The sequence below is a fragment of the Heteronotia binoei genome, chromosome 10 (assembly GCF_032191835.1).
Source record: "Heteronotia binoei isolate CCM8104 ecotype False Entrance Well chromosome 10, APGP_CSIRO_Hbin_v1, whole genome shotgun sequence".
Lineage (NCBI taxonomy): Eukaryota > Metazoa > Chordata > Lepidosauria > Squamata > Gekkonidae > Heteronotia > Heteronotia binoei.
This window is the reverse complement of record NC_083232.1, coordinates 103,357,379-103,382,900: the sequence shown is the minus strand read 5'-3', so window position 1 is coordinate 103,382,900 and position 25,522 is coordinate 103,357,379. Positions and strand designations below refer to the sequence as shown.

Genomic DNA, 25,522 nt, shown 5'->3' with positions numbered 1-25,522 from the left:
GGTGGCTACAAGTATAACTAGCTTCAAGACGGGGTTAGATAAAAATATGGAGCAGAGGTCCATCAGTGGCTATTAGCCGCAGTGTGTATATATATGTGTGTGTGTATATATATACATACATACATATACATATGCATATATAATTTTTTGGGCCACTGTGTGACACAGAGTGTTGGACTGGATGGGCCATTGGCCTGATCCAACATGGCTTGTCTTATGTTCTTAGTTATACCTGGTCTATCTGAAACATGATGTATATTAGACTTTTCCTCAATGCATTTTAGCGCTCTTTTTCAGCTTTTCTTCTTAACACATTTTAGCTCTCTCTTTCTTCAGTTGTGGCCATGGAGCCGCCAGTCTTGAGGCCCTCCCCCAGCACCTCGAGTTGTTCATCCCCCGATTTGAGCCAAGATCACTTTCTGCCTCCTAGTGAGAAGGTGAGTTGTTTCTTTTGGTAACTGGAAGGTTAGTCCTCCTTCATATGTACTAGGCAATCTCACTCTGGGAATATGTAAGCAGCCCCTCCCTTCTTTATCGTGGAATGGGGAGCCGTCTGCCCTGAAGTTGTTGCATTGTTCCCAAGGATACAAGGAGGACTGAGCAAGCCAAAGGTGTCTTGCAAGTGGAAAGACCAGTCACTCAGCCTCCTGATGGGTGGGCAGACCCCAGAGACGCTGCTGCTTCTTAGGACTGGATGACTTCCCACCCTAATCTTTGGCTGGGTTCTTTATCATTTTGTAATGCGCGTGTTAAAATATGGCTTCTTAAAGTTGTTCACTTAAAGGATGTACTAATGGGGAGGGGGGGAGGGGTGCCAGCAAGGGACTGGCTCTTTGTACCCTCTGGCTTTTTTGTTCTGGAATTTAAGTTCCAAAATCTGCTCAGCTGCCTCTGAGGCACTACACAGAAATAAAGAAATGGATATGAACTTCCAGGTCATGGGAAATAAACTACTATTGCCCTCTGGTGCTGCAGTTTCTTGAAGAATCTCCATCCCAGCTTTGTTCTAATCACTTCCTGAGATGGCCTTTTACACTCCGAGTTCTGAATATCTGCACCTTGTGGTCCTGGGAACAGAACCAGTTGAAGGGGCAAAAGAGCCACCCCCACCCCCCGCAGATGACCTGGGAAGTAGGGTTGCCTGCACCACAAAAGCTATTTCAAGCAAAGCTCTGTCTGCAAGGAGTCACTGGCCAAGGTCTGGATGTGTGCCATAAAATGCCCACCTGATGTGACAGTCTCTGCTTCTGCTGCACTTCAGTATAAAGCATGTGCATTTTCCCAGGTCAAAAAGGATCACTCTGTGGAAAACCCAAGTCTTTATGGGCCAGTCTAGTCTCAGCCCATGTTTGGTGTGGATGGCTAAATGTCCCAATTGATGTTTAGTTGGTTCTGTCAAGTGTGTCTTTATTGTTATGTTGTTAACAATACCTCTTTCCATCTCTGTTTCTTGCTCTTATTGTCAGAAAAAATCTCCAGTTTTGGTTAATTCTGTCAGGAGTGCCTTTTCTGCCACCTGTTCAAAACCACGACCCAGAGAAACCTTCAGTTCAGGTGGGCATCATGCCATTGCCATTCAGTTTGACACAGATACTGAAATGTTGATGTCTTTTAGATACTTGTAGGTAGTTCCACTCCTTTTCTCCAGTTTGTAAACAAAAGGGGAAGGGATTTAAGGTAGCAATTGTTTGATTCCTCCGCCCCTGAAAGGGGAAACCCCTGTGCCAGCAGTGGATTTATCTGTACACCTTGTAAGGGAAAGTATGATGCGTTGCAGGGATCACCAGCATTTCTACCCTTGAAACCCACCTTTAACTCTTAGGTGACAGATTGGGATGCATGGAATTGCTAGCATGTGACTGGAAATTGCACGATGGGAAGAAGTGGCGTTAGAGCTATGACGGTAGCTCAGTGAGAGTACCTGCTTGGTAAGCAGAAGGTCCCAGGTTCAGTCCCTGGCATCTCCAACTAAAAAGGGTCCGTGCAAGTAGGTGTGAAAAACCTCAGCTTGAGACCCTGGAGAGCCGCTGCCAGTCTGAGTAGACAATACTGACTTTGATGGACCCAGGGTCTGATTCAGTATAAGGCAGCTTCATATGTTCACCAAAGTTGATGCTAGGGTGGTGGGCAGCAGACCAAGAGTCAGAGGGAAGAAGCTCAAGCTAAGCACAGACAGATCTCATAACTGTGTAGGAGTTCTCTCCACCCTTGAGCCCAAGAAGCCAGGGGAGAGATCATGTGAATGAGGGGGCCAACTTCGAATGCATGATGTATCCGTTAGGCTCAGTTAACACTAGTCACCCAGTGTTTGTTGTATGTGATCCTGAGGTTTGCTTGTTTGCCCAGTTGAGTGTTGGGCCCAGGGCCAGCCCTGCCACTAGGCAAACTTGGCGATTGCTGAGGGTGCCGGATTGGGCACCCCCCATGTGACTTGGTGATGTTATACGTGGGGGGGGCGCCAGAAGTTAGCCTTGCCTGGGATGCCAGACAGTCTAGGACCAGGCCTGGTTGGACCCCCATTTTGGTGCTGTGTGGAGTTGCTCCTTAGCTCTTGACCGCTGTTTTCTAGGAGTTGACCAAAGCCTGGCCTCGTGGTCTGGGAGGCAACCTCCTCTACGAATGTGCCTGCTAGTGGAGGTGTCCCCTCAGGATGGCTCAAATAGTGGTATAAATTTCCCAGGGCTTTTGAAACCGTGGAAAATGACCTTCCCATTTCTGCTACTGTGGCAGCAGGAGTTTTTAGATAAATGTCATTCATTTATTAGCTGCCTTTCTCATTATGGAACTTAATTCTTTCGTGAGGCTTGGGTTTAATATTTTAACCTTGATTAGCATATAAAATTGTACTGCGTGGCATGTTTATGAATTTTAAATGTAGAAGTGTCTTTGCTTTCCACTCAAAACGTAATAAGTATATCCAATATTAGAGAAAACAGGAGGTTATTCCTCTTTATGCCACTTTAGGTTTAATCTGAGTTTTGCCATCTGAGAGATTTGGAAAATAAAAGCTGACCATAAAAAAATGTAGATTTTTCTGTAAGCAAAGTTGAATTTGGACAGGGCCCTGCAGTCTCCATAGGATATTTGGATATTGAGTTAAGCACAAGAAATGCTGAGCTCGTCAGTAGTGTACTTTAGCATATTTCTGGACAGATTTAGTCACATTTAAATAATAAACTTATTTTCAAGGGTATGTTTAATGTCTACAGTGTTCACAGGAATTACAATTTTCTACTGCTGTGGATGGTTTTATATTAAAATCTTCATCCTACATATTCTGGCTGAATAAAATATTGTCTCCAAGCATTTTAATTTGTTCTAAAACAAAATGTTTCATTTGAGGCATTTTCAGTACTCTCCAAATTTCCGTGTTTCTATTAGAGAAAGGCCAGGAGGGGATCTTTCTCTCTCTCCCTTGCACTTCACATCTCTCGGCTCAAATTAAAATGGGTCCCAGAATGTCGTTTTTCTGAGCAGGGGTACTGAAACATAGAATTTTTTTTTAAAATATCATGAAGCTTTAGCTGTTTTTTGGATTTTGTTTTTTCTGCCAACAAACTAGGCGACGATGACGTGTTCCTCCCCAATTCTCCTGATGAGGATGGGACCCCCTTAGGAACACCTGCTCTTCTCGTTGAGAAAGCTCCAAGTGACCCAGAAGTGGCTTCCCCAGATCCAGATGGCAGTCTCTTCCTGTATGTATCACTCCAGAATCATTCCAGGCACATGTGGTCAGTTGTGCCTTCTGTGGGACTGCTGAGTAGTCCTTGCTCTTTCTAAACAATTAAGGTTTGATCATAAAAAGAAAGCAGAGTTCTTCAGATTATTAGTCTGGGAGGTGCTGAAGGACGGTTTGTAGGCCATGTATTTTTATACACTGTATTTACAACTGGAAGCCTAGTAATTCAGCTACTGTTTAAAGGAGCTGTGCAAATCCCTCTTGGATTTGTCTCAGTGCTAAACGCAACACTTTCCAGCATAGACAACCTCCTCCCCCACCCACTGTGCATTATCTATAGCACTTGATTTAAGAGCCACATAGAATAAATGTCAGACGTTTGAGAGCTTCAAGACATGAATGTCAGATGTTTGAGAGCTGCAAGATGGAAGGAAAGAAAATAGATGGGTAAGGGGGGATGGAGAGATGGAAAGAAAGCAACTTTAACTTTAAATTTTCTCCAAGCTGGCTGACGGGGGTGGGGGCTTCGAGAACCACACAATATGTGTGGCTCCCAAGCCTCAGTTTGGCCACCCCTGACTTAAGATCATACTGTTAGAAGGGACCTCCAGAGTCATCTAATCCAACCCCCTGCACAATGCAGGAAACTCAGAAATACCTCCCCCTAAATTCACAGAATCCTCATTGCTGTAAGATGGCCACCTAGCCTTTGTTTAAAAACCTCCAAGGAAGGAGAGCCCACCACCTCCCGACGAAGCCTGTAACACTGAGGAATCACTCTAACAGTCAGGAAGTTCTTCCTAATGTTGAGCCGGAAACTCTTTTGATGTAATATCAACCCATTGATTCTGGTCCTACCTTCTGGGGCCACAGAAAACAATTCCACACCATTCTCTAGATGACAGCCTTTCAAGTACTTGAAGATGGTGATCATAACACCTCTCAGTTGCCTCCTCTCCAGGCTGAGCATGCCCAGCTCCTTCAACCTTTCCTCATAGGACTTGGTCTTCAGACCCCTCACCATCTTTGTTGCCCTCCTCTGGATCCGTTCCAGCTTGTCTATATGCTTCTTAAAATGTGGTCCCCAAAACTGAACACAATACTCCAGGTGAGGTCTTACTTGAGCAGTGTAAAGCGATACCATCACTTCACGTGATCTGGACACTATACTTCTGTTGATACAGCTCAAAATTGCATTTGCCTTTTTAGCTACCGCATCACACTGTTGACTCATGTTCAGCGTATGATCCACTAAGACCCCTCGATCCTTTTCGCACATACTACTGCTAAGACAAATCTCCCCCATCCTACAACCATGCATTGGATTTTTCCTACCTAAATTCAGAACTTTACATTTATCCATGTTAAAATTCATTTTATTGGTTTTAGTCTAGTTTTCCAGCCTGTCAAGATCATCCCATATCCTGTTTCTGTCTCCTACTGTATTTGCAACCCCTCCCAATGTAGTATCATCTGCAAATTTAATAAGCATTCCCTCTATTCCTTCATCCAAATCATTTATAAAGATGTTGAACAAAACAGGTCCCAGGACGGATCTTTGAGGCACTCCACTTGTCACTCCTCTTTGGGTACGATCTGTCACAACCACTCTTTGGGTACGATCCACTCTTTGGGTACGATCTGTCAACCACAACCCTAGTTTGATACTTGAACGTGCTTCCCACAAACTACACAAACCTCCATAGAGGTTCATAGTTTAAAACAATTTTATTAATTTGCAATATATTGTTATAGAAGTCTATAAGAAATTTTAAAAATAATACAGAATAAAAACAATACATCGCTTTTTTCCTTCTTCTCCTCCCTCCCTTTATCTTGACCCCCGCTGGTGTTTACTTAAAATTAAAGGAAAAAAAACCAAGATAACTTAACAAATCAAGAATCTCCATTTTAGAACCTTATAACAATACGGAAGAAATAAAAACATAAAATAAGAATAATTAACTCTATAAGTTCATCTTCATTTTTCAAAGGAAAAATATTCCCTTTGTAAACTTTAGTCCATTGTTCCACTCCATTCATCTATTATCAAAAATCACTAAATGTCCCTTTACATTCCATTGTTTTTCAGCATATTTTTGAAATTTCTCCCATTTCTTCCTAAACTTCTCCAAATCATAGTCTTTTAAGATTCTTGTAAGTTTGTCCATTTCACTCCATGACATAACTTTTAAAATCCAGTCCCATTTTTCTGGTACTTTATCTTGCTTCCATAACTGTACATACAATGTCCTTGCAGCTGAAAGCAGATACCACACCATCGTTCTGTCTTGTTTTGGAAAACTCTCCATTTGTAATCCCAACAAAAAAGAGTCTGAAGACCTCTTGATGTCATAACCTAAAATTTTTGACATTTCTTTCTGAATCATTTGCCAAAATTGCTTTGCTTTTTTCACAAGTCCACCACATATCCTTCATATTTTTTACATTTCCAACATCTGTCTGACACCTGATTATTCATTTTTGCCAGTTTCTTAGGTGTCATGTACCATCTATACAACATTTTAAAACAGTTTTCTTTAATGTTATAACATGTCGAAATCTTCATAGAGTTCTTCCATAAATACTCCCAAGATTCCATTTGTATTTCTTTGTTAAAATTAATTGCCCATTTTATCATTTGAGATTTAACTACTTCATCTTCTGGAGACCACTTCAATAGTAATTTATAAATCCTTGAAATCAACTTTTCGTTATCACCCAACAGCATTTTTTCCAATTCTGTTTGCTCCTGTCTTATACCTTCATTTTTAATGTCCCGTTCCACCAAGCTCTTAATTTGTTGTAGTTGAAACCAATTATATTTATATTGTAATTCTTCAGCTGATTTTAGTTCCACCTTTCCTCTATGTATTTTTAATAGTTGATTGTACGTTAACCACATTCTTGCATCAGTTTCTTAAGATAATTTTAATACCTCCGTTGGCGCAATCCATAGCGGCTTTCTCTCATCACCATATTTTTTATATTTTACCCAAGTACTTAACAAGTTTCTTCTTATATAATGATGCGAGAAAAAGCCATCTTATTTTTCCCATAAAACGTATATGCATGCCAACCAAAAATATTTCCATGACCTTCTAACGCCAGCAGCTTCTTATTTAATAACGTCATCCATTCTTTAATCCGTACCAAACATACTGCATCATGATACAATTTTAAATCTGGCAATTGGAAACCTCCTCTTTCTTTTGCATCAGTTAAAATTGTCATTTTAATTCTTGGCTTCTTGCCCACCCATACAAATTCTGAGACTTTTTGTTGCCATTTACTGAATTGTTTATTGTCCTTCACAATTGGAATTGTTTGAAATAGAAACATAATTCTTGGTAGAACATTCATTTTAATTGCAGCAATTCTGCCCAGCATAGACAAGTTCAGTTTATTCCATTTTATCAAATCTTCGTCAATTTTCCACCAAAGCGTTTCATAATTATTTTTATACAAATCTATATTTTTCATAGTAATTTCGACACCTAAATATCTTACTTTTGAAGCAACTTCACACTCTGTTTATATAAAAGCATGCCAATTCTCCATAGTCTTGAATTTTATGAAGCAGCAATGGTGTCACAGATAGGGGATTTTCATTAATAAACATTACATCATCAGCAGATGCTCTGTATTTATAAGAGAAACCCTTCAGTTTCAGCCCCTCTATTCCTTTATCATCTTGTATTTGCATAAGCAATATCTCTAGCGTCATTATGTATATCAATGGAAATAGAGGGCAACCTTGCCTTGTACCTTTGCTGATTATCATTTTCTCCGTCAAATCTGCATTTATACAGAGTCTTGCTTGTTGCTCAGTATGTATCGCCTTAACCATTCTTATAAAAGCTTCTCCAAGTCCTAATTTCTCCATCACTGCAAACATAAAGTCCCAATTCACGTTGTCAAAGGCCTTCTCTGCATCTGCAAAGAATAATGCCACTTCTTTTTCAGGATGCTTCTCATAATATTCAACAATGTCTATGACAGTTCTGATATTATCTCTAATTTGTCTCCTGGGGAGAAATCCTGCTTGTTCCTCTTTAACAAAATTGTTCAAATGCTGTTTGAGTTGTTCTGCTAGTATCCTAGCATATATTTTGTAATCGTTGTTAAGTAATGAAATTGGTCTATAGTTTTTTACATTTGTGGTGTCTCTATCTTCTTTTGGTATCAACGAAAATATTGCTTCCTTCCATGTATTTTCCCATCAATCCTTATAATATTCATCAATTTTTGAAGTTTTGGTACTAACACTTCTGCGAGGACTTTATAAAATTTTGCTGTGAAATTGTCTGGACCTGGTGCCTTTCCCAATTTCACTGAATTTATTGCTGCTTCAACTTCAGTTTTTTTCAGTTGGTTCATTTAAGACCTTTTCCATATTTTCTGTTAAGGAGCTTACTTGAATTTTCTGTAAATATGCATCTATTTTATTTTTATCCACCTTTTGACCTTGAAATAACTTAGCATAGTATTTAAAAAATTCCCTTTTAATTCCTGCTTGGTCAGCTATTTCTTTACCTTCCAATACAATTTTAGTAACAAATTTACTTTCCCTTTTTTTTTTTTCATTTGCCAAGCCAGGTATTTTCCAGGTTTATTTGCTCCTTCAAAGGATTCCTGTTGTAATCTCTTTAGGTTCCACTCTACCTCTTTATTTAATAAATGTCTCAATTGATTCTGCAATATTGTAATTTCCTTTATTATTTTCTTTTCCCCCGGTCTTTTTAAAAGTTCCTTTTCTTTTTTTCCAATCTTTTTTTGAATATCTAGCAATTGTTTCTCTTTATCTCTTTTGTCTTTATAATTGTAATTGTAATTAAAAGACCTCTAATTACAGCTTTGTATGCATCCCACACAGTTTGGAAATGAATGTCCTCATTTTCATTTATTTGAAAGAAAGCTTTAGTTTCTTTTTCTAGAGACACCACTGTCTCTGTTTTCTGTAGCAAATCTTCATTTATTCTCCATCTCCTAGTCTTTTTCACACTTTTTGCTGACCACATCAGGGGTTGTGATCAGCCCCAACTTTAGGAAGAATCTCTATTTTTTTCATCATAAGTCCAAGATCTTTTGTAGTCCATAACATATCAATTCTTGAGAAAGAGTTATGCCTTGCTGAAAAAAAAGTATAGTCACGCACCTTGGGATTAAATTTTCTCCATGTATCTTCCAAATTTTCTTGCTTCACTAAATCAAAAAATGACTTTGGTAATGTCCCCTCCTTACTTCTTCTTCCTGATCTATCCAAATCATTTATAATTGTTCCATTGAAGTCTCCCATTATCATTATTTGATCACAGATCACTTGGTCTAATTTTTGCGTGATATCTTTAAAAAAAGAATCTTTTGCCCCATTTGGGGCATACAATCCCAACAACGTCTTTTTTATCATTCATTGTCACTTCCACAGCTAGATATCTGCCATCACTGTCCTTAAAAATCAATTTTGGCTCTAATTCTTGTCTAACAAAAAAATCACACCCCTTTTTTTTCCTTGGCCAAGGAAAAAAATTCTTTTCCCAATTGTTTATTCCATAAAAATTTGTAATCCAATTGTTTAATATGTACTTCTTGTAAACAAATTATATTACATTTTTGGTTTTTTTATCCATTGAAATGTAGCCTTTCTTTTTTTGCGGTGAATTTACTCCATTTACGTTCCAAGATATTAATTTGCAGTCCAAAATGGTTCTTCTTTTTATTCTGTATCCCCAAATCCCTTATTTTCTTCAAAAAACTTCCGCAGTTCCAGTACATTTGTAATTGTAATCCTTTTCCCTCTATGTTCAAAACTTAGAGCTTCTGGCAGTGTCCATCTGTATCTCACGTCCATATCCCGCAACTTGTCTGTTAGCTTTTTATATAATCTTCTATTATTTATAACTTTTCTTGGCAACTCTTACATGATTCTTACTCTGCTCCCCTCAATTTCCAGTGTTTTTTCAAATTGCTTTTTTAAGATCTTTCCCACCATCTCTTGTAATAAATTTGACTACCACATCTCTTGGTAATTTATTTTTCTTGGCATACAGGGAATTAACCCTATATATATAGTCATACAAATAACGGGATTCATCAGAGTTGATTTCTAAAAACTCAGCAATGATTCTTATTATATATGTCGTTAAATCAGAACCTTCCTCTTTAGGCACTTCTCTCAAATGAATCCGGTTTTCCATTAACTTGCAATCTTGCAGTGCTGCTTTCTCCTGCAATTTATTAATCATGGAATCTTGATCTTTCACCTTATTTTCAACCACATGTACTTTGTTTAATGTTGTTTGTGAGTCCTTTCTAAGATCTTCAATCTCTTTCTTTATTTCTGACTTCACCACCTCTAGTTCTTTAACAACTTGCTTTTTATTTTCTGTTATTAGCTCCTTCATCACTTTGATCAGTCTTGCCCCCATGGCAACTAGTTGTTCTTGTATTTTTGGCATTTTTCCCTCCTCAAGTGAAGCAGTCCTTGCACGTGTAAGTTTTGGCAGCTTCTGCTCTGACATTCCACTCCCCTCACTGCCAAAATGAACTTTCGGGTTGATCTCTCCAAATTAAAAATAAACCACTGCATCTTAAAGATTAGGAGATGCCCTTTTCGATGCACCCAAAATCGCCATCCTCAGGGCTTCCTAGCCTGAGATATTAATTTTTAAAGTTTTTAAAATAGACAAAATGGCGGCTGCGATTTTTCTAGCCCTTTTAAAATTTTCTTTTTCTCCAAAAGGCCACCAAAATTAATACCTCTCATATATTCCAATATGTTTCATTCTGTAGTGATAAAATCTGCCGGCTCCAATAATTTTTAAAGTCCCGTTGTTTTTTTCTTTAGAGTTTTAAATTATTTTGACCTTCTTTTAATGGCCGCCGCAATTTTTCTATGATTTTCAAGTCCTGGAGAAGGCCAGGAGGTCTTTAAATTCCCTTCTTTCAGTGGCCTCTTCCTGCTTTTCTTGCCATGAAGTCCCGTTCTCAATGGTTGAAAGATCTCGTGATACAATTTATGCGTCACTTCCTGTGCAGTCTTCCAGCTCAGCAGCTCAGTGACGATGGGGTTTTTTTTACAGAAACTGCAAGTATTCCACACATGTTGTTTTTTTGCCTTTAACTTTGCTTCTAAGTCTCCAAAAAGTCTCAAAATTGCCCCCTTCTCTTGTTTATAACTTTAGAGTATTGTAACTAAGTCCAGATTTCAATCTTTATCTCAAATAAAGTTGATTTTAGTCCCAGAATGAAAGATAAAGATCTCCTTACCTTGCAGCCAAATTTAACCTTCTTAACACAGTCCTCTTCAAAGATTAATATTTAGAAATTTAGATAGTCCAAAGAAAGCTTGAATCTTGATGAATTGAAGTCAATTTAATGACCACGGAGACCCTCTGTAGATGCTGGAATGCAGTTCCTCGATGGGGACTTTTCAAAGCCTAAAAGGAACCCCACTGGGACTCCTTGTCAGCCAAAGTAAATCCCCTCAGAATATTCCATGCATGTCTTGGCCTTTTCCCTTCACTGAGAAAAGTAGGCAGCAGGTGTTGGATTCGCCTTCTCTACCCAGAACAAAGACTCAGGTCCACTCCCCTTTTGAGAAGCGGCTCAGTTCTCCATAATCCAACCCCAGAAGTGGCCTCCATAGAGGTTCATGAGGGTCAGGGAGAGTTTGTGTGGGCTCCAAAGGCATTTAAATACCTCTGAAGCCCAACTGGAAGTGAGCTCTGAAGGCAGGTCTGGCTCTCAGTGAGCTCTAGGCTTTTACATGCCTTCAGAGCTCACCTCTGGGTGGAGTCTGCCCATATAAGGGCATATAAGGCCTATGAAAACCTCACTCTGGGATATCAGTCTCGTTGGGCAGCCTGACTCTTGGAGCTCAGTCGGGCTGGCTTGACCTGGAGGGCTTTTAAATTCCTTCAGAGCTCTCTTCCAACTGGGCAGCCTAACCTAAGAAGTAAATGCCTTTGGAGCTCACCGGGAAAGATGAACTGGACAAATCATGAACTGGTTTGTTCAATGGAGGAGTTTGCTGGAGGGTTGGGGTTCATGAAAACCAAGAACCTCCATTTTCCCAGTTCGTGCCCATGTCTAGTCAACTCCCATGCAACTCCGGAGTGCTTCCGAGTAGTTAAAAAAACCTGCTAAAAGCACGAGGGCTTGAGAGGCAGGGATCCAGGACTGGAGTTGACGTGTAGGATGTTGATTAGCTGAAGCCAAGACATTTAAAGCAGATTCTAGTCACCTAAGCAATACGGACATTTTTAGTGTTTTTTTTCAAGTTACCTTTTGTAAATATTTGGGCTTATTCCCAATGATTGCCTCTCTTAAAATAAAAATGTGGAGATGTATTTTATTTTTGTCCCTTAGGAATTCAGATTCTCTAGCACTGCCATCTCCCCATTCAGAGCTGGAGAACGAAGATGAGTTTTTGATAGCGGAATCATTTGGGGACCCCTCCCCCTCTTGGCTTTCGCAACCAAAAAAGAACAACCTACCCAAGAAGAGGCATTTAACTTCTCCACTGCTTGGAAAGTGGAAAGCCAAAGAGCACAGTATTGATACACACAGTGGAGATCACATGCCAGTTGTTGAACAGGGCAACAGTTTTTCAAAGCAGCCACAATCCATTGTACCTACAGCCCTGCAGTCATCCACCAGTAAAGAAATTAAGAAGCAAAAGTGTCCCAAAAATGTGCCTCCAAAAAAGCCAACACAAAGGCAAAGGAAGAATATTAAAAGTTCTGCCAGAGATTCAAGAAGGAAATGCAGAGTGTTGGTTTTGGAAGAGAGCATTGAAACTGAGCCCAAAGGACTATGCTCCATGCAGGCTGAAATGCCTCCTGGGGACGGATTAACTCCTTTGGGAAAGAGAAGTGCTTATGTCAGTCGGACATTTTTAGTAAGTCCTGAAGATGAGCATGGCAGAACATTAACCCAAGAGGGGTCCTGCAACTCAGGAGAAGCGGTTCCATCCATGGAACAGCAAAATAGCAGGACACTTTCAGAACGGTAAGTGTATTCATATTTTTTGATGATTTATCGATTTGTGTTGGTGCAGTGTTCACCATTTTGTTGTTGCGCTAGAAATCCAGCAATGTGTAGCTGCAGGGATCATGGATCTTTCTGTTTCCCTTCGCCCAGAAAAGTTGACTCCTGGGAATTGAAGAACCACGTGGATTATGCCAGTCAGCGGTTGCAGTGTGGAGCCAAGAAGAAGACAAAACTGCCCTCCTGTGCCTCCTCCACAGCTAAAGCAGGAAAGGCAGTTGCGTGTCCTTCTGCTCTGCACTGCAGCCCCTGACCCACCCTCATGGGGGTCCCCTCGCCCTAGATATCAGCTTTCCCAGAGTTTGCAAGGACTGCTGGGGGAGAGAAGGAAGTGGGGAAGATCTGTGACTGTCTGATCACCAGACCCCTCCCCTTGGCGGCTAGTCCTTCCCAGAAACAGGAAACCCTGACAAATTGCCTGCGGTCTCCAAGCAAGAAATCAGACCCTTGATCTTCTGGCCTCAGGGCTGAGTGAGACTTCCATGTTCAAACCTCCTCAGACAAAGCAACCCTTTGAAATACCTTCTGAAGAGTTATGTCTCCCCCCCCTTCTTGGTTTTCTTTACTTGATCTCCCCCCGCCACCCCCAAATTTCTTCCTGGCTTCTGCTTTTTCTTTTGGAGGGTTGGGCTGCAGTGAGTTTCCCACAGTCTGTTTTTCCCCTTAGATCAGTGTTGTTAGTGCTTCAGTCGCTACTCCTGAGATGTGGAGTATTCTTTTGATTCCAAGTCTGATAGATTTAATACGATGTGGGCAGCCAGCTTTCTTTCATGGCAGACATGAGCACCAGGTTCAAGGCCTGTCCTCTGCAGTGATGGACTGGCCTCACTCTGCCTTCTGCATCAGACCTGACCTGTGGGCCATTTGTGGGGACTGCCTGGGAGGGATCACCTAATTGCAGCAGGTTTAACAGCTGTTTCATCTCTCATAGGTGTTCATTTGTGCGAGCTATAAATATGAACGATCTCAGGTAAGTTTCCTTAGCATCTGTGGAATTTTTAATTTACATCTGTCAGTTAACAAGTTCTCTCCATCTAGAAATGTGCTGAAGGATCTGCAGTTTGGGATGAGAGATATCATCAGGATTGGCTTTGTTCCCCTGAGCCATCTTTCTACACCTTGCTTGGTGTTGCTTGTGCTTGTGGCCATTGAGTTGTGTTGGCTTGGGACACCACCAGGCAGGTGGCTCTGGGGATGTGCAGGCAACCTGAGGTCTCAAAAAGAAGGTTCTAGAGATGGTCTTGTTTTTAGATCTTGTTTTAAGATACCGTGTTGCTTCATAGTGGAACAACCTGAACACAAGGTAGTTTATGTGCTGTGTGGTTGCCCCAGTTGCTCTAGAAATTTGGCTGTATCAGCTACCAAAAAATATGTATCTGTGCACAGTACTGCAGGCTAGAAAGCATAGCTTATTGATCATTAAGAAGTACTGAGAAATATGTAAAAGGCTATGCTTAATAACAGAGCTGTTGCAAACTAGCTTGTTCTTTTAACTGGAACTTCAGTGTGAATCAGGGTATGTCAGGCTGCCTCCAGCTCCTGCTTGACTCCCCAGCTGGGGTTAAGGCCATGGGCTGTTCTGCCTGCCCTGCAGCCCACTGTGGGTCTTGGAGGGCTGCCCCGTTTCAGGTCACTGGTTTCAGCAGAACTGTTTCATGCGAGATGTCTGTCTGTAGTGGGGAAGGGGAATCAGCAGGCAGTGCTTTTGCCAGGTGACGTTTTACTCCACCTTGTCTCCTCCCCTCCTTTAGTTTCAGCCAGGGGAGGGGGGTGCTTGCACTTACTCCTATGACTCTATTAAAAGATGTGCATAAAGATATAGTGTCCTCCTAACACTGATACAGTGTCTTGTTTAAGGCAGTCTTGTGTTTTCCCAAGGCTCCATACCAAGGCAGTTTCCAGATGTTCCTATGTAAGACAAATGTATTACATCTAAACAGCTATTTAGCATTCATTTTACGGTATTCGCCATGACTTAGCTTCACGGGGAGGAAGAAATAAGTACAGGCCATCTTCAATCCGAGTCCTTAATTGATTGGGTCTTGAATAGGTTCAAGCAGCAGCTACAAATCAGGGGGCAAGTTGCTAACTGGGGAGCAAGGCCTAGGTTCCCTGGGGTCAATTTTTGCTTGTTAATAGTGATCTATTAACTGCATGCTGCCATAGTTCTTGTGGTTCTCCAAGGGATGAGATAAGGGGCAAGGGACTCAGTAGAGATCTATGTATAAGAAAAATACTTATACATAACATTTGCTGGGTATTATAGCTGTTCAGCTATAGAATATTCTGCATTGGAAAGCCAACACTAAGGAATCTCTTCCTTGGAAGGTTTGCAGGAGTGTACAGGAGTGCAGGGTTTGTGGCAAAAATAGCCGCTGGAGTCTCTCTCCATTTGTTCTAGATTTATCTCAGGTAAGCAGCATTCACTTGAAGAGATATAAATGTGTTGCTTGTTGCTGTGTTCTGCGATCTCATCTTCTAAACAAGGGGCTCTTTTTTAAAGTGGTCCAGTCTACAGTCAAAATGATAAAGTGCCATTTGAACGTGAAGTGATTAGAGGCAAGAAGGGAGAATCATTTTTAGGTAAGGCTATTCTCTGTTTACTATATCTACATGTGGAAAGAGATTATGGTTGTGTTTGTAAATGAAGCAAGCCTAATGCATGTTGCTGGAAATAGCCTCTTCTCACCCCCCCCCCCCTTCCAGATTAAAGCCAGAGGACGCAAAGGAATGTCCAGTGCCCAATGGGTGTGTCTCGGTGGCAAAACTCAGTTTTCTGGGTTCTGCAGAAGTACATTTGGAGACCAACCCCCAGTTTTAGGAAGAAAGACACGTTTCATTTTTAGATTTTTCAAGGTTTTTAATACGAGATGGCTGGCTGTAGTGGGGAAGGGGAATCAGCAAAACCCCTCCTGCCTCAGCAGGCAGCGCCTCAGGTCTCTCAGCCAGAAAAGTATCCTGACAATTTTGATGTTTTTCTATGAATAAACTAGGAATAAAGCCTCTTGTGGAGGAAAATATAACGGGCTCTAGAAAGAGGTTTTGGGCAAATGCCTCCCCACTCTTGCTGTCTTCCCACCCACCCAAGTGAAGTCATTCACTCCCCCTCCCCCACCTCTAGCAGAGTTGATCTCTGCCATCTGGAGACCAGTTATAATTCTGAGTGATCTCCAGCCCTCACCTGGAGATTGGTAACAGTCATTCCCCAGGGTGAAATGGCATTGTACCTGTCTTGCGGTCCCCCTCCTGAAACCCCATCATCTCCAAGTTGCACCCCTTAAATCTCCAGGGATTTTCTAACCTGGAGTTGGCAACCCTATCTCTTTTCCTTTATCTGCCCCTTGGACTTCAGTTTTCCATTGCCCTCCCCCCTCCCTGCAGCCTCTACATAGGCTGTCCTTCTCCATGTTGGGGGGAGGGGAACCAAAGCAGCTTACATCATTCTCTTCTCACAATCCTGTGAAGTGGGTTAGACTGGAAGTCTGTGAGTGATCCAAAATCACCCAGTCAGCTTCCACAGCAAGAACCTGGGTCTGGCAAACTCTCCTCTGAAGCCCTAAGTCCTATGCCCTCCTCAACTCCACCACAGAATCTCCAGGAATTTTCCAGTCCTGAACTGGCCCCAGTGAGTTCTGCCTCAGAGGTCTGTAGTGATACCTTTCAGACCAACAGTCTCTCTCTGACGTTGCTGGTCTTAAGCACAGGACACCAATTTTTTCCCCTTTCCAGAGGATAGGGAGGAGTCATCAGCCAATCGAAGGAAGGTTTTCTTTCTCTCCTCTTTGAATCAGTGCAACAGGCCGCTCAGCCAATGGGAGAGTAGGGAGAGCCAGTAACTGCCAGAACTAATGTTTGCTTTTCATAGAAAGAACCAGCTGTGCTAGGTAGCAACAGCCACTTGGGCAGGAGAGAGGAGTGGGACTCAACCAATGGCACGTTAGTACTCTTGATTGATAGTTTGATGGGCCAAAGGTCAATGAAGTGCAGTCCCAGCCAGTCCCAATCAGGGTGCTTGGATTTGCCAACATGAAAGCGACTTTATGTCTATAGGATAAGTAGGGTTGAAATATGGTTGCATCATCGAAATAGGTCTTGGGGTTCATACTAAAAAGCTTATAGAAAACACTGGACTTGTGATTTACCGCAGCAGAATAGACAAGGTCAGTAATAGGAGGTGGTCCTTGGGATTTGCACAAGAACTTCATGGCGCAAGATGCTCCCCAGCAAACTGAATTGAATATGTTTTTGAAGGAAAAGGCTGGCAGATTTGGATATGAAAGTGCAGATGTGCTGCCAGTAGCAGTGTGTCAGCGAAGGTTCATTGAAGTTTCCAAATGAGCAAACTTGTTGTTTGAAACAAAATTGCATTTATTGTATACTCCAAAGTTACTCCAGCATGATAGGTATTGGAACTGATAGTGAGCAGTTCAAATCATTGGTATTTAACATCTAACATCAAAGCAATAGCATCCACACCCCAATTCCCATAACAAAGGCTGCTTTTGCCTGTGAAAGTTTCACACGGCTTCCCCCCTTATCTTTTCAGTTGGTGGTTACAATTCCCGGCGGCCATGTCCTTGCTGCCTCTAGGGAGGAGGTGAGAGTCTGGCAGACACTCTCTACTTCAAAGCAGGCCTGGCAGCCTTTGATATTCCTGGGAAGCTACTCTCTACATTGCCCCCCCCTACTGTTCTATGACTACAGGTTAGTGGGCATATATGCATATTGATCAATATGGTTAGTAGTCAGCAGTTAGCAATAACATCAATGAACGGAGCCTGACACAGTGGAGGGTTGCCATCAACCTTAGTTTTGAATACCCAGCTGCATTCTACTCCCCTGTGAAATATTCTTGCTTGTGATTTGTGCCTCCATTTCTAGTTTTGATTGCTGATCTGTAAAGCTTTAGCACTTTAGTTGCTTTATGCACAGTGTTTGAATGGATGCACCCTAGAAGTATCTAAAGCAGGGGTGTCAAACACGCAGCCTGGGGGCTGAATCAGGCTCCCGGAGGGCTCCTATCAGGCCCCCAAGCAACTGGCTGTCATCTGCTTCCCTCTCTCTCTCGCTTCTACATCACAGCTTGCTTTGCCAGGCTCTCTCAATTGCATAGAAGCTACAGATCAAAACCCTTGTTTTCTCCATTGGCTAAGGCTCCCCTCTTGCGGAGGAAGGGGTGGGGAGGCAGAGCTTGCTTTGTCAGGTTCTCTCAATCTCACAGCAGAGCTACTGAGCCAAGCCTCTCTTACTTCTATTGGCTGAGACTCCTCCCCCTTCTGGTCCCCTGGGGAAGGAAGGAAAGAGCCAGAGCTTCCTTTGCCCAGTTCCCTGGATCCCATGGGAGAAATACAAAGAAAGCACCTTTAAAACCAACAAGTGCTAGTGTTTTAAGATTTTTAAAAAATCTTTGTGTTTATGTCCTTTATAAAGTTTACATCTCTGCTACCTAGTGTTAAATAGGCCTGGCCCAATATCGCCCAGCCCAACAAGGTCTCATTTATGTCAGATCCATCCCTCATAACAAATGAGTTTGACACCCCTGATCTAAAATCTGTGTTATTTTATTAGAGCCATCTGTAGCCCTGCAGGAGGACTTGGTCTTACTGCCTTCAGATTCATTAAAGGATAAAGTGGGTAAGATTTCATTGCTGTGTTGTCCTTTCTACCCTCTGTCACAATTAATAGTTATGAACCTGTAATCCAGGGGTGGCCAAACTGGCTTGTGAGCAGGGGTTGCTTTGTAGAAAAATAGGCGGTGGAGCTCATCCAGGGATAGTTATGCAGCTGCACCTACTATTCAACGGACTGTCAAGCATGAGTAGTTTCAATAATAGTCCTTTGATATGGTTCAAATGAACTTCTTTATTTAACTCCAAGTTACATACAGAACATTGTCTTTGAGAAGACTGAGGTATCAGAGGTTACAAGAGGCTATATAGGGTATCATAAAACGTTGCACAAACACACTATTCGAATCTGGAGTTCAAAGGGCAAATCAGTACATTTCCTCTACCTAGCAATAGCATTCTAACACCAACCTTTGACCAAGATAAGGCTTGTGAAGGGCCTGGGATGAAAGTAAGAGTTTGGGCACTTAGACATAGCAAGACAATTATGTTAGATAAACATTCTCTGCCAGATGGCAGCAGGAACATGAGAAAGGGGGGTGTAGGGAATGGAGGGTAACCAGTGCTTTTACTTGACAATACTTCAGCCATCTTATGGAGAGAATAACCATCAGAAAGACTCAGGAGCTGTGCCCCTGTGAGCTCCGGCTGAATCCGAGCCCTGCTTGTGAGACACATGTGGCACTTCCACACATATTGTGTGGCTCTTGAAGCCCCCAGAAGTGGCCCTTTAGAAAATGGTTTTGTGACCTTTCTTTACAAACTGGTTCAGTTATATGACTGAAGTGGGGAAAAAATTCTAGGACTGGAATTTGTCAGGTTCACAAATATGCAGCCTTGAGCTGGTGTGTTGCTGAGAAATGGGTCATCAATGTGGCCATCTGTCTTTTCTTTTCTATTGTAAGAAGAAGAAATTGGATTTATATCCTGCCCTATACTCTGAATCTCAGAGCAGTCGCAGTCTCCTTTACCTCCCCCCCCCCACAACAGACACCCCACCCTGTGAGGTAGGTGGGGCTGAGAGAGCTCTTACATCAGCTGCCCTTTCAAGGACAACTCCTACGAGAGCTATGGCTGACCTAAGGCCATTCCAGCAGGTGCAAGTGGAGGAGTGGGGAATCAAACCCGGTTCTCCCAGATAAGAGTCCGTGCACTTCACCACTACACCAAACTGGCTCTCTTAAGGACTTAACTACCCTGATCTGAACAATCCAAACTGGCCTGATGTCATCAGATCTCGGAAGCTAAGCAGGATTGGCCTTGGTTAGTGCTTGGATGAAGGAAGGAACTCAGGGTTACGACACTGATGCAGGCAATGGCAAACCACCTCTGAACATCTTATGGAGATCCATTTTTATTTCTTTTTCAGTAAGACTGAAACCCCACCTTCGTCGGAGCAAACGAATGCGGCTTAAACCTTTAGAGTACTGGCGTGGGGAGCGTGTGATGTATAAGGTGAAATCTTCAGGTACTGGATAGCAGATTCCAGTGTTGTGTAGCTGAGGCATCTGTTTTATCTGGTTGTGTCAAGTGCAGTGCACTTTGAAAGAGCATGTTAACAATACAGGAGTCCAGAGGCACTTTAAAGACTAGCAGCATTTATTTTGATGGGCACTCCCATGACGCACTGCTGACTTCTTCAGATATGCATGGAAATCCAACTGAGAATCCCTTTCATGGGGTAGGTTATGGGGCGAGTGAGTTAAGGTGGAGGGTTAATCCAGTCATGAGTCTTTTGATTGCGAATTCACTGTGTGGGAGTGGCAATCGTATCACAAAACTTTCATGTATGCCAGAAAAAGAATTAGCAATTACAGATAATAGGTGATGAGAGAGTTCAGAGGTTCAAATACATAAGTAAGGTGATCAGTTTAAGTGAAAACGAACTCCTATGGATGGTAAAACATGTTAAGGCAGCTAATCAAATTTTCTGTAAAGTGGGTCTTGTAGAGGGGGGACTGATTAGTCTCTATCAACTCTAATATTTACTTCATTTATAGTCCACTTTTCTCGCTGAAAGAGGATTACAAAGTACAAAAACCAATTCAATCGAACAGTATAATGCCATAGGATTAAATGTGCAGAATTAGAAAACAAACAGAAACTGTCTTAAGGAATAGCATACCATAATGTAGAATGCGGATTTGCAACGGTGGAAAACAATGCAGAGTACAGTCTCCAGTTCCCTAATAAAAGCACCCTCCTGAGTGCTGTCTGATGAACTGGGTCAAACTGAGTTGATAAGAGATGAAGTTCTAGAACTGCTAGCCAAGTGAAAAATGAGTGAGTCTGCCGGTCCAGAGGACATACATCCAGGGGCTCATAAGGAATTCAGATGTGGAATTGTTCATCTCTTAACCAGTGTCTGTAACTTTCCACTGAAACTGGCATCATGCCAGAGGAATAGAAGGTGGCAAATGTCACTCCAGTTTTTAATCCAGGGTATTACAGACACACTCCCAGGTGACGTCAGAGTCCTGCAGGACCTCCCTCAAGACTGAATTATTCTGTCTGTTGTTCAGTGAATAATATGGGAGACAGCTGTCAAGTCTCCGCAGAACTGAAAATTCTTATCACTGCAACATTATTGCCAGCAGTATCAATGCCACACTTACAAGATCTGGATAGTATTGGCGGTGCTGCTCCATTGGTTATTATAATTTTAACTGATTTATATATTGTATTTTACTATATAGTAACTGTTGTTGATTGTTTTATGCTTCTGTGTTTTTATGGCCATAATGGTTGTTAGCCACCCTGAGCCCGCTTCCAGGGCGGGCAGGATATAAATCTAATAAAATAAATAAATTTTGATACGAATGTTAGGATAGTACTACGAACTATTGATAAAAATTCAGTTAAGGGCATTGAGGAGCAAAGCCTGCTAAGAGGAAACCAGCCTGGTTTCTGCCTCACCAACCTTTGGGAGTTATTTGAACACTACCTGCCTCCATCACTGTTGACCAGATGTAAGCGAAACAGACTGGGTGCCCGTTCCACAACAGCTGATGAAGAGGCATGGAGAACTGACGCGGTTGGCAGAAAAGCCTTTGCTTCCTTCTCCTTGGATCTAAAGATCATGAACTCTCAAGCCATTATGGCCGCATACCAGTTATTTTTATGGGAGGAGATCACACAATGTTTTGAACATCTTCCTTAGCCAAGGCTTTCATATAGCTTCTCTATATCCTTCTTAAAATGTGGTGCCCAAAACTGAACACAATACATCATGTTACATGGTGTGACATCATGGTGTGACCCACCATGTCCTGTAAGCCGCCCTGAGCCTGCTTCGGCGGGGAGGGCGGGGTATAAATAAAAATTTATTATTATTATACACCAGGTGAGGTCTTACCAGAGCAGTGTAAAGCGATACCATCACTTCACGTGATCTGGACACTATACTTCTGTTGATACAGCCCAAAATTGCATTTGCCTCTTTAGCCACCGCATCACACTGTTGACTCATGTTCAGCGTATGATCCACTAAGACCCCTCGATCCTTTTCGCACATACTACTGCTAAGACAAGTCTCCCCCATCCTGTAACCATGCATTGGATTTTTCCTATCTAAATTCAGAACTTTACATTTATCCCTCTTAAAATTCGTTTTATTAGTTTTAGCCCAGTTTTCCAGCCTATCGGGGTCATCCTGTATCCTGTTTCTGTCATCTTCTATATTTGCGACCCCTCCCAATTTAGTATCATCTGCAAATTTAATAAGCATTCCCTTTGTACCTCAGGAGTTTGCTTTCACTGGTATTATCTCAACTCATACAACCCCCTTTTTGAACCATTGACCTCTTGTTCCTTAGACCACCTTTTTTAAGATGGCCTCCCTGGTCACTATGATGCCAGCTAGGAGGAATGGTGAGATCACAGTACTCAGAGCAGACTACCCATTTATTAAGTTCCGTGTATTAAGTGTAGCACTTAGACCTAACTTACAGTTTTTACCAAAAGTTGTCTCTACGTTTCACTTAAATCAGGACATTTCTTTGCCTACTTTTTTGCCTTGACCATCTTCTGAAGCTGAAGAAAGACTCCACAGCTTGAATGTAAAACAAACTTTTGCTCTTTAATTTAAAAAGGACAAAAGACTTTAGACAATCTTCCCAATTGTTTATTTGTTTTGCTGGAGTTTCAAAAGACAAAGCTGCATCTCCTCAAACTGTTTCAAGGTGGATCATCGATGATAAAACTGACATATGAGTGAGCCCCAGTACCCTGCCCATTACAAATCAAGGCACTGTCTACTAGATCACAGGTCGCCTCAGTTGCAATCCGAAGGAGTGGCAAAGCAGCCACATGGGTCTGCGAAGATACTTTTATCAAGCATTACTCTGTAGACTTAAATACCAGAAGAGAGACTTCAGTGGGGACAGCAGTCTTACCTTCCTTATTTCACTAAGTAAGCTCACCCCACCTGCTGTTCACTTATCTTTGAAGTCTTTCATGTGGGACTGCACACTAGAATGACAATGAAAACAGGGTTGCATTTACCTGTAGCTTGTTCATTGAGTTCCTACTGTGCAGGCACACATTCCTCCCTCCTATCCCACTGTGAGCTAGTATGATATGAGATTTTGTTTTCCCTGTTCTTTGTGGTGGCTCAAGAGAACCATTTAGGCAGGAAACAGTCTTTTTGGTTCAGGTTGGGAGGGGCTTCTCCCACTCTGTTGCTATGTTCACTTGGAAATCTTCTAGCGATAGGCCTATGCACATACACAGTACCCCATTATGTGCCTGCACAGTAGGAACCTATGAACAACAGCTACAGGTAAGTGTAACCCTGATCTTTTCTGCACAGGCTTTCAGTTTACTGTGCTGTTTGATTCCCACTCACCAATGCATATAATTTGGTTATTTTTTATCATCTCAACCACCTTGAGCAGTTGGCTGAGAGATATCTATGCTTTTAGTAAAATAAATAGGGCAGCTTCTGCTCTCCAATTCACAGGGCCAAAAATGCTTTGCTCTAATGGTATGTTGTCATGTTCTACTTGCATTCATTAACAATTTTCAGAGGTGATTATGCACAAGTGATTCTGTAACATCTCTATTGTTTCAGGAGGGTTTGTAGCTAGTGGAATCATATCACCTAAACCGAAAGAACCCTGCAAACGTAACAGGACAAAACAAGCTACAAAGATGGACTTGGGTATGGAAGTCTCTGCATCTTTTTAGAATTTCTCCATTACTGCTACAAAGGTTTGAAATTCTGTTTCAGGAGTCAGGAAAGGTTGAACTGCTGAGCTGGGAAATAGCAAGTAATCTCTTGGCTTCTGTGTGCGTCCTAAGCTCAGCGTAACTGTAGGGACCAGCCTCACTTGGGCAAGGAGCAGTGGATGTTCCTGAGCCTGCTCTGAGCCTCAGGGGCGTTCAGTCTCCCCTGAGAAGTGAGCACAAATTTCCGCTTGGCTAGCAAGGGCAGCCACTATTTGTGAACCACTGGCAGTACAAAACGGCATGATGGTTCTCCTAACATGGGGATTCTAGTGAAGTGACTGTGAGTTGCAGATGAGCAGGCATCAGCCCTCAACTCCAGTCTGCCTATGATCTCTTGACAGGGCCGTAGCCATGATTTCATGTTTTGGGGGGCCTACATCAGCATTTTTTGTTTGGGGGGGCAGGGGGCCACCCGGTTTAGCCCTAAACACTTTCTCTGCTTCTCAAGTAATGTGTCATCTCCCCCCTCCCATTTGTGTAACTAAGTAACCCTCCCAGGGGGATCTGGCTGCAGGTAGGCTTCGCCCCGCCTGGTGCCGACCTGAAGCCCTTCCCTGCTGGTCTCTCTGGCCAGGCAAAAGCAAAGCTGCCTTCCCAGAAGGAACTGCCCCCCCCCTCAGATTCCAAGGCTGCCCCCCCACCTCTGGCTGCCGAGGATCCAGCCAGCAGGGGCTTGTTTCTGTTCCAAGGAAGGCTTCCTCCCTTGGCAGATTGGAGGCCCTCCAATGGAGGGGCCATACAGATGGAAGGGGGGGTTGAATGGAATGGCCTGGGCCCCATTGTAGCTACGGGCCTGTCTCTTGGTAAAAATAGCACCCCAGACCAGTTGTAGCAGTGGCAGCTCGAAATTAATCTGCAGTCAGAAATTAATCTCTTTTCTCCTTAATTTTACAACCTTCTGCTTGTATTTTACTGAGAGGCATATCTGATCGTGAGCTATGCCATGTTCTCCAGAGCAAGTTGTTGCTGGAAGACTATCCAGCTCTTAACCTTTTTGGTGTCTTCTGAGTTCACTGCTCTTAGAAATACTGTCATCCTTGCCCCCTGCCGTAGATATTTCCCACTCTTCATCAGTGGAGGAAAGGAAGTTGCATTTAACACTGGGCAATGCTTTCCAGTAAGGCAGGGAGTATGTAGCTTGATTTGCAAGACTTCTGCATATGGCTGGAGGCTGACCTCCTGGTCCATTTCCTTCCTGCTCTGCTTTGGAAGAGCTTTCTCGTCTCCTTTTCTTCTAGTAGCCTCCAAGACGCTTCTCGCAATGAGAACCAAATGGCGCAGGGCTTGGAGGGTTCAGCTGGGAATCAGAAGTCCTGGGTTTAAGATTCCCCCACTGCTGTGTAGCTGGCTGGGTGGTCTTGGGCCACTCCCACTCCCTCAGCAGTGGAGAGTGTCCTCACCTCTCTAACAGGGTGGCTGTGAGCAGTGTTTCCTCTAAGCTGAGTTAGCATGAGCTAGCTCACAGATTTTTAGCCTCCAGCTCACACTTTTTTGTCCTAGCTCAAGGAAAAATGGCCCCAGAGCACGCTCATTTATGCAGTAGCTCACCACATTAATGCCAGCAGCTCACCAAGTAGAATCTTTGTTCACAGGACTCTGCAGCTTAGAGGGAACATTGGTTGTGAGGACATTATGGCTGCTTTGTACAGCTTGGAGGGAAGGCGGGATATTAAAAAAAAGTCTCCTCCATTTTCTGCAGAGCTGTGGCCTTCCTGGCACATGAGCCATGACTTGGTCTAGATCAAACAAGGGTTTCCAACATTCTTTCGGTATCTTATGTTGTGGTCTGTCATAACCCTTTGGGTAAACCATTTCAGACTTTTCTTATATCTGCTGATTTTGACACGGAGATAGTGTTTCTTTCTTCTCCTCCCTACCCCCCAATGGATTTTTCAACCAAGTAGTAAGAAGAATTACTGCACTTTCTGGCTGGAAA

The 25,522-nt window shown here is 42.5% G+C and overlaps 1 protein-coding gene across 1 annotated transcript in view; it reads left to right on the top strand.

The window, feature by feature from the left end:
* CENPC (centromere protein C) overlaps positions 1 to 25,522 on the top strand; it is a 69,512-nt gene that overhangs the window by 24,700 nt on the left and 19,290 nt on the right. The window contains exons 4-12 of the mRNA XM_060247845.1: positions 337 to 437; positions 1,467 to 1,554; positions 3,563 to 3,695; positions 12,050 to 12,691; positions 13,662 to 13,700; positions 15,234 to 15,313; positions 18,299 to 18,364; positions 19,727 to 19,825; positions 23,429 to 23,518. Of these exons, the coding sequence (XP_060103828.1) occupies positions 337 to 437; positions 1,467 to 1,554; positions 3,563 to 3,695; positions 12,050 to 12,691; positions 13,662 to 13,700; positions 15,234 to 15,313; positions 18,299 to 18,364; positions 19,727 to 19,825; positions 23,429 to 23,518 (1,338 nt within the window). The remainder of the gene's footprint in view (positions 1 to 336; positions 438 to 1,466; positions 1,555 to 3,562; positions 3,696 to 12,049; positions 12,692 to 13,661; positions 13,701 to 15,233; positions 15,314 to 18,298; positions 18,365 to 19,726; positions 19,826 to 23,428; positions 23,519 to 25,522) is intronic.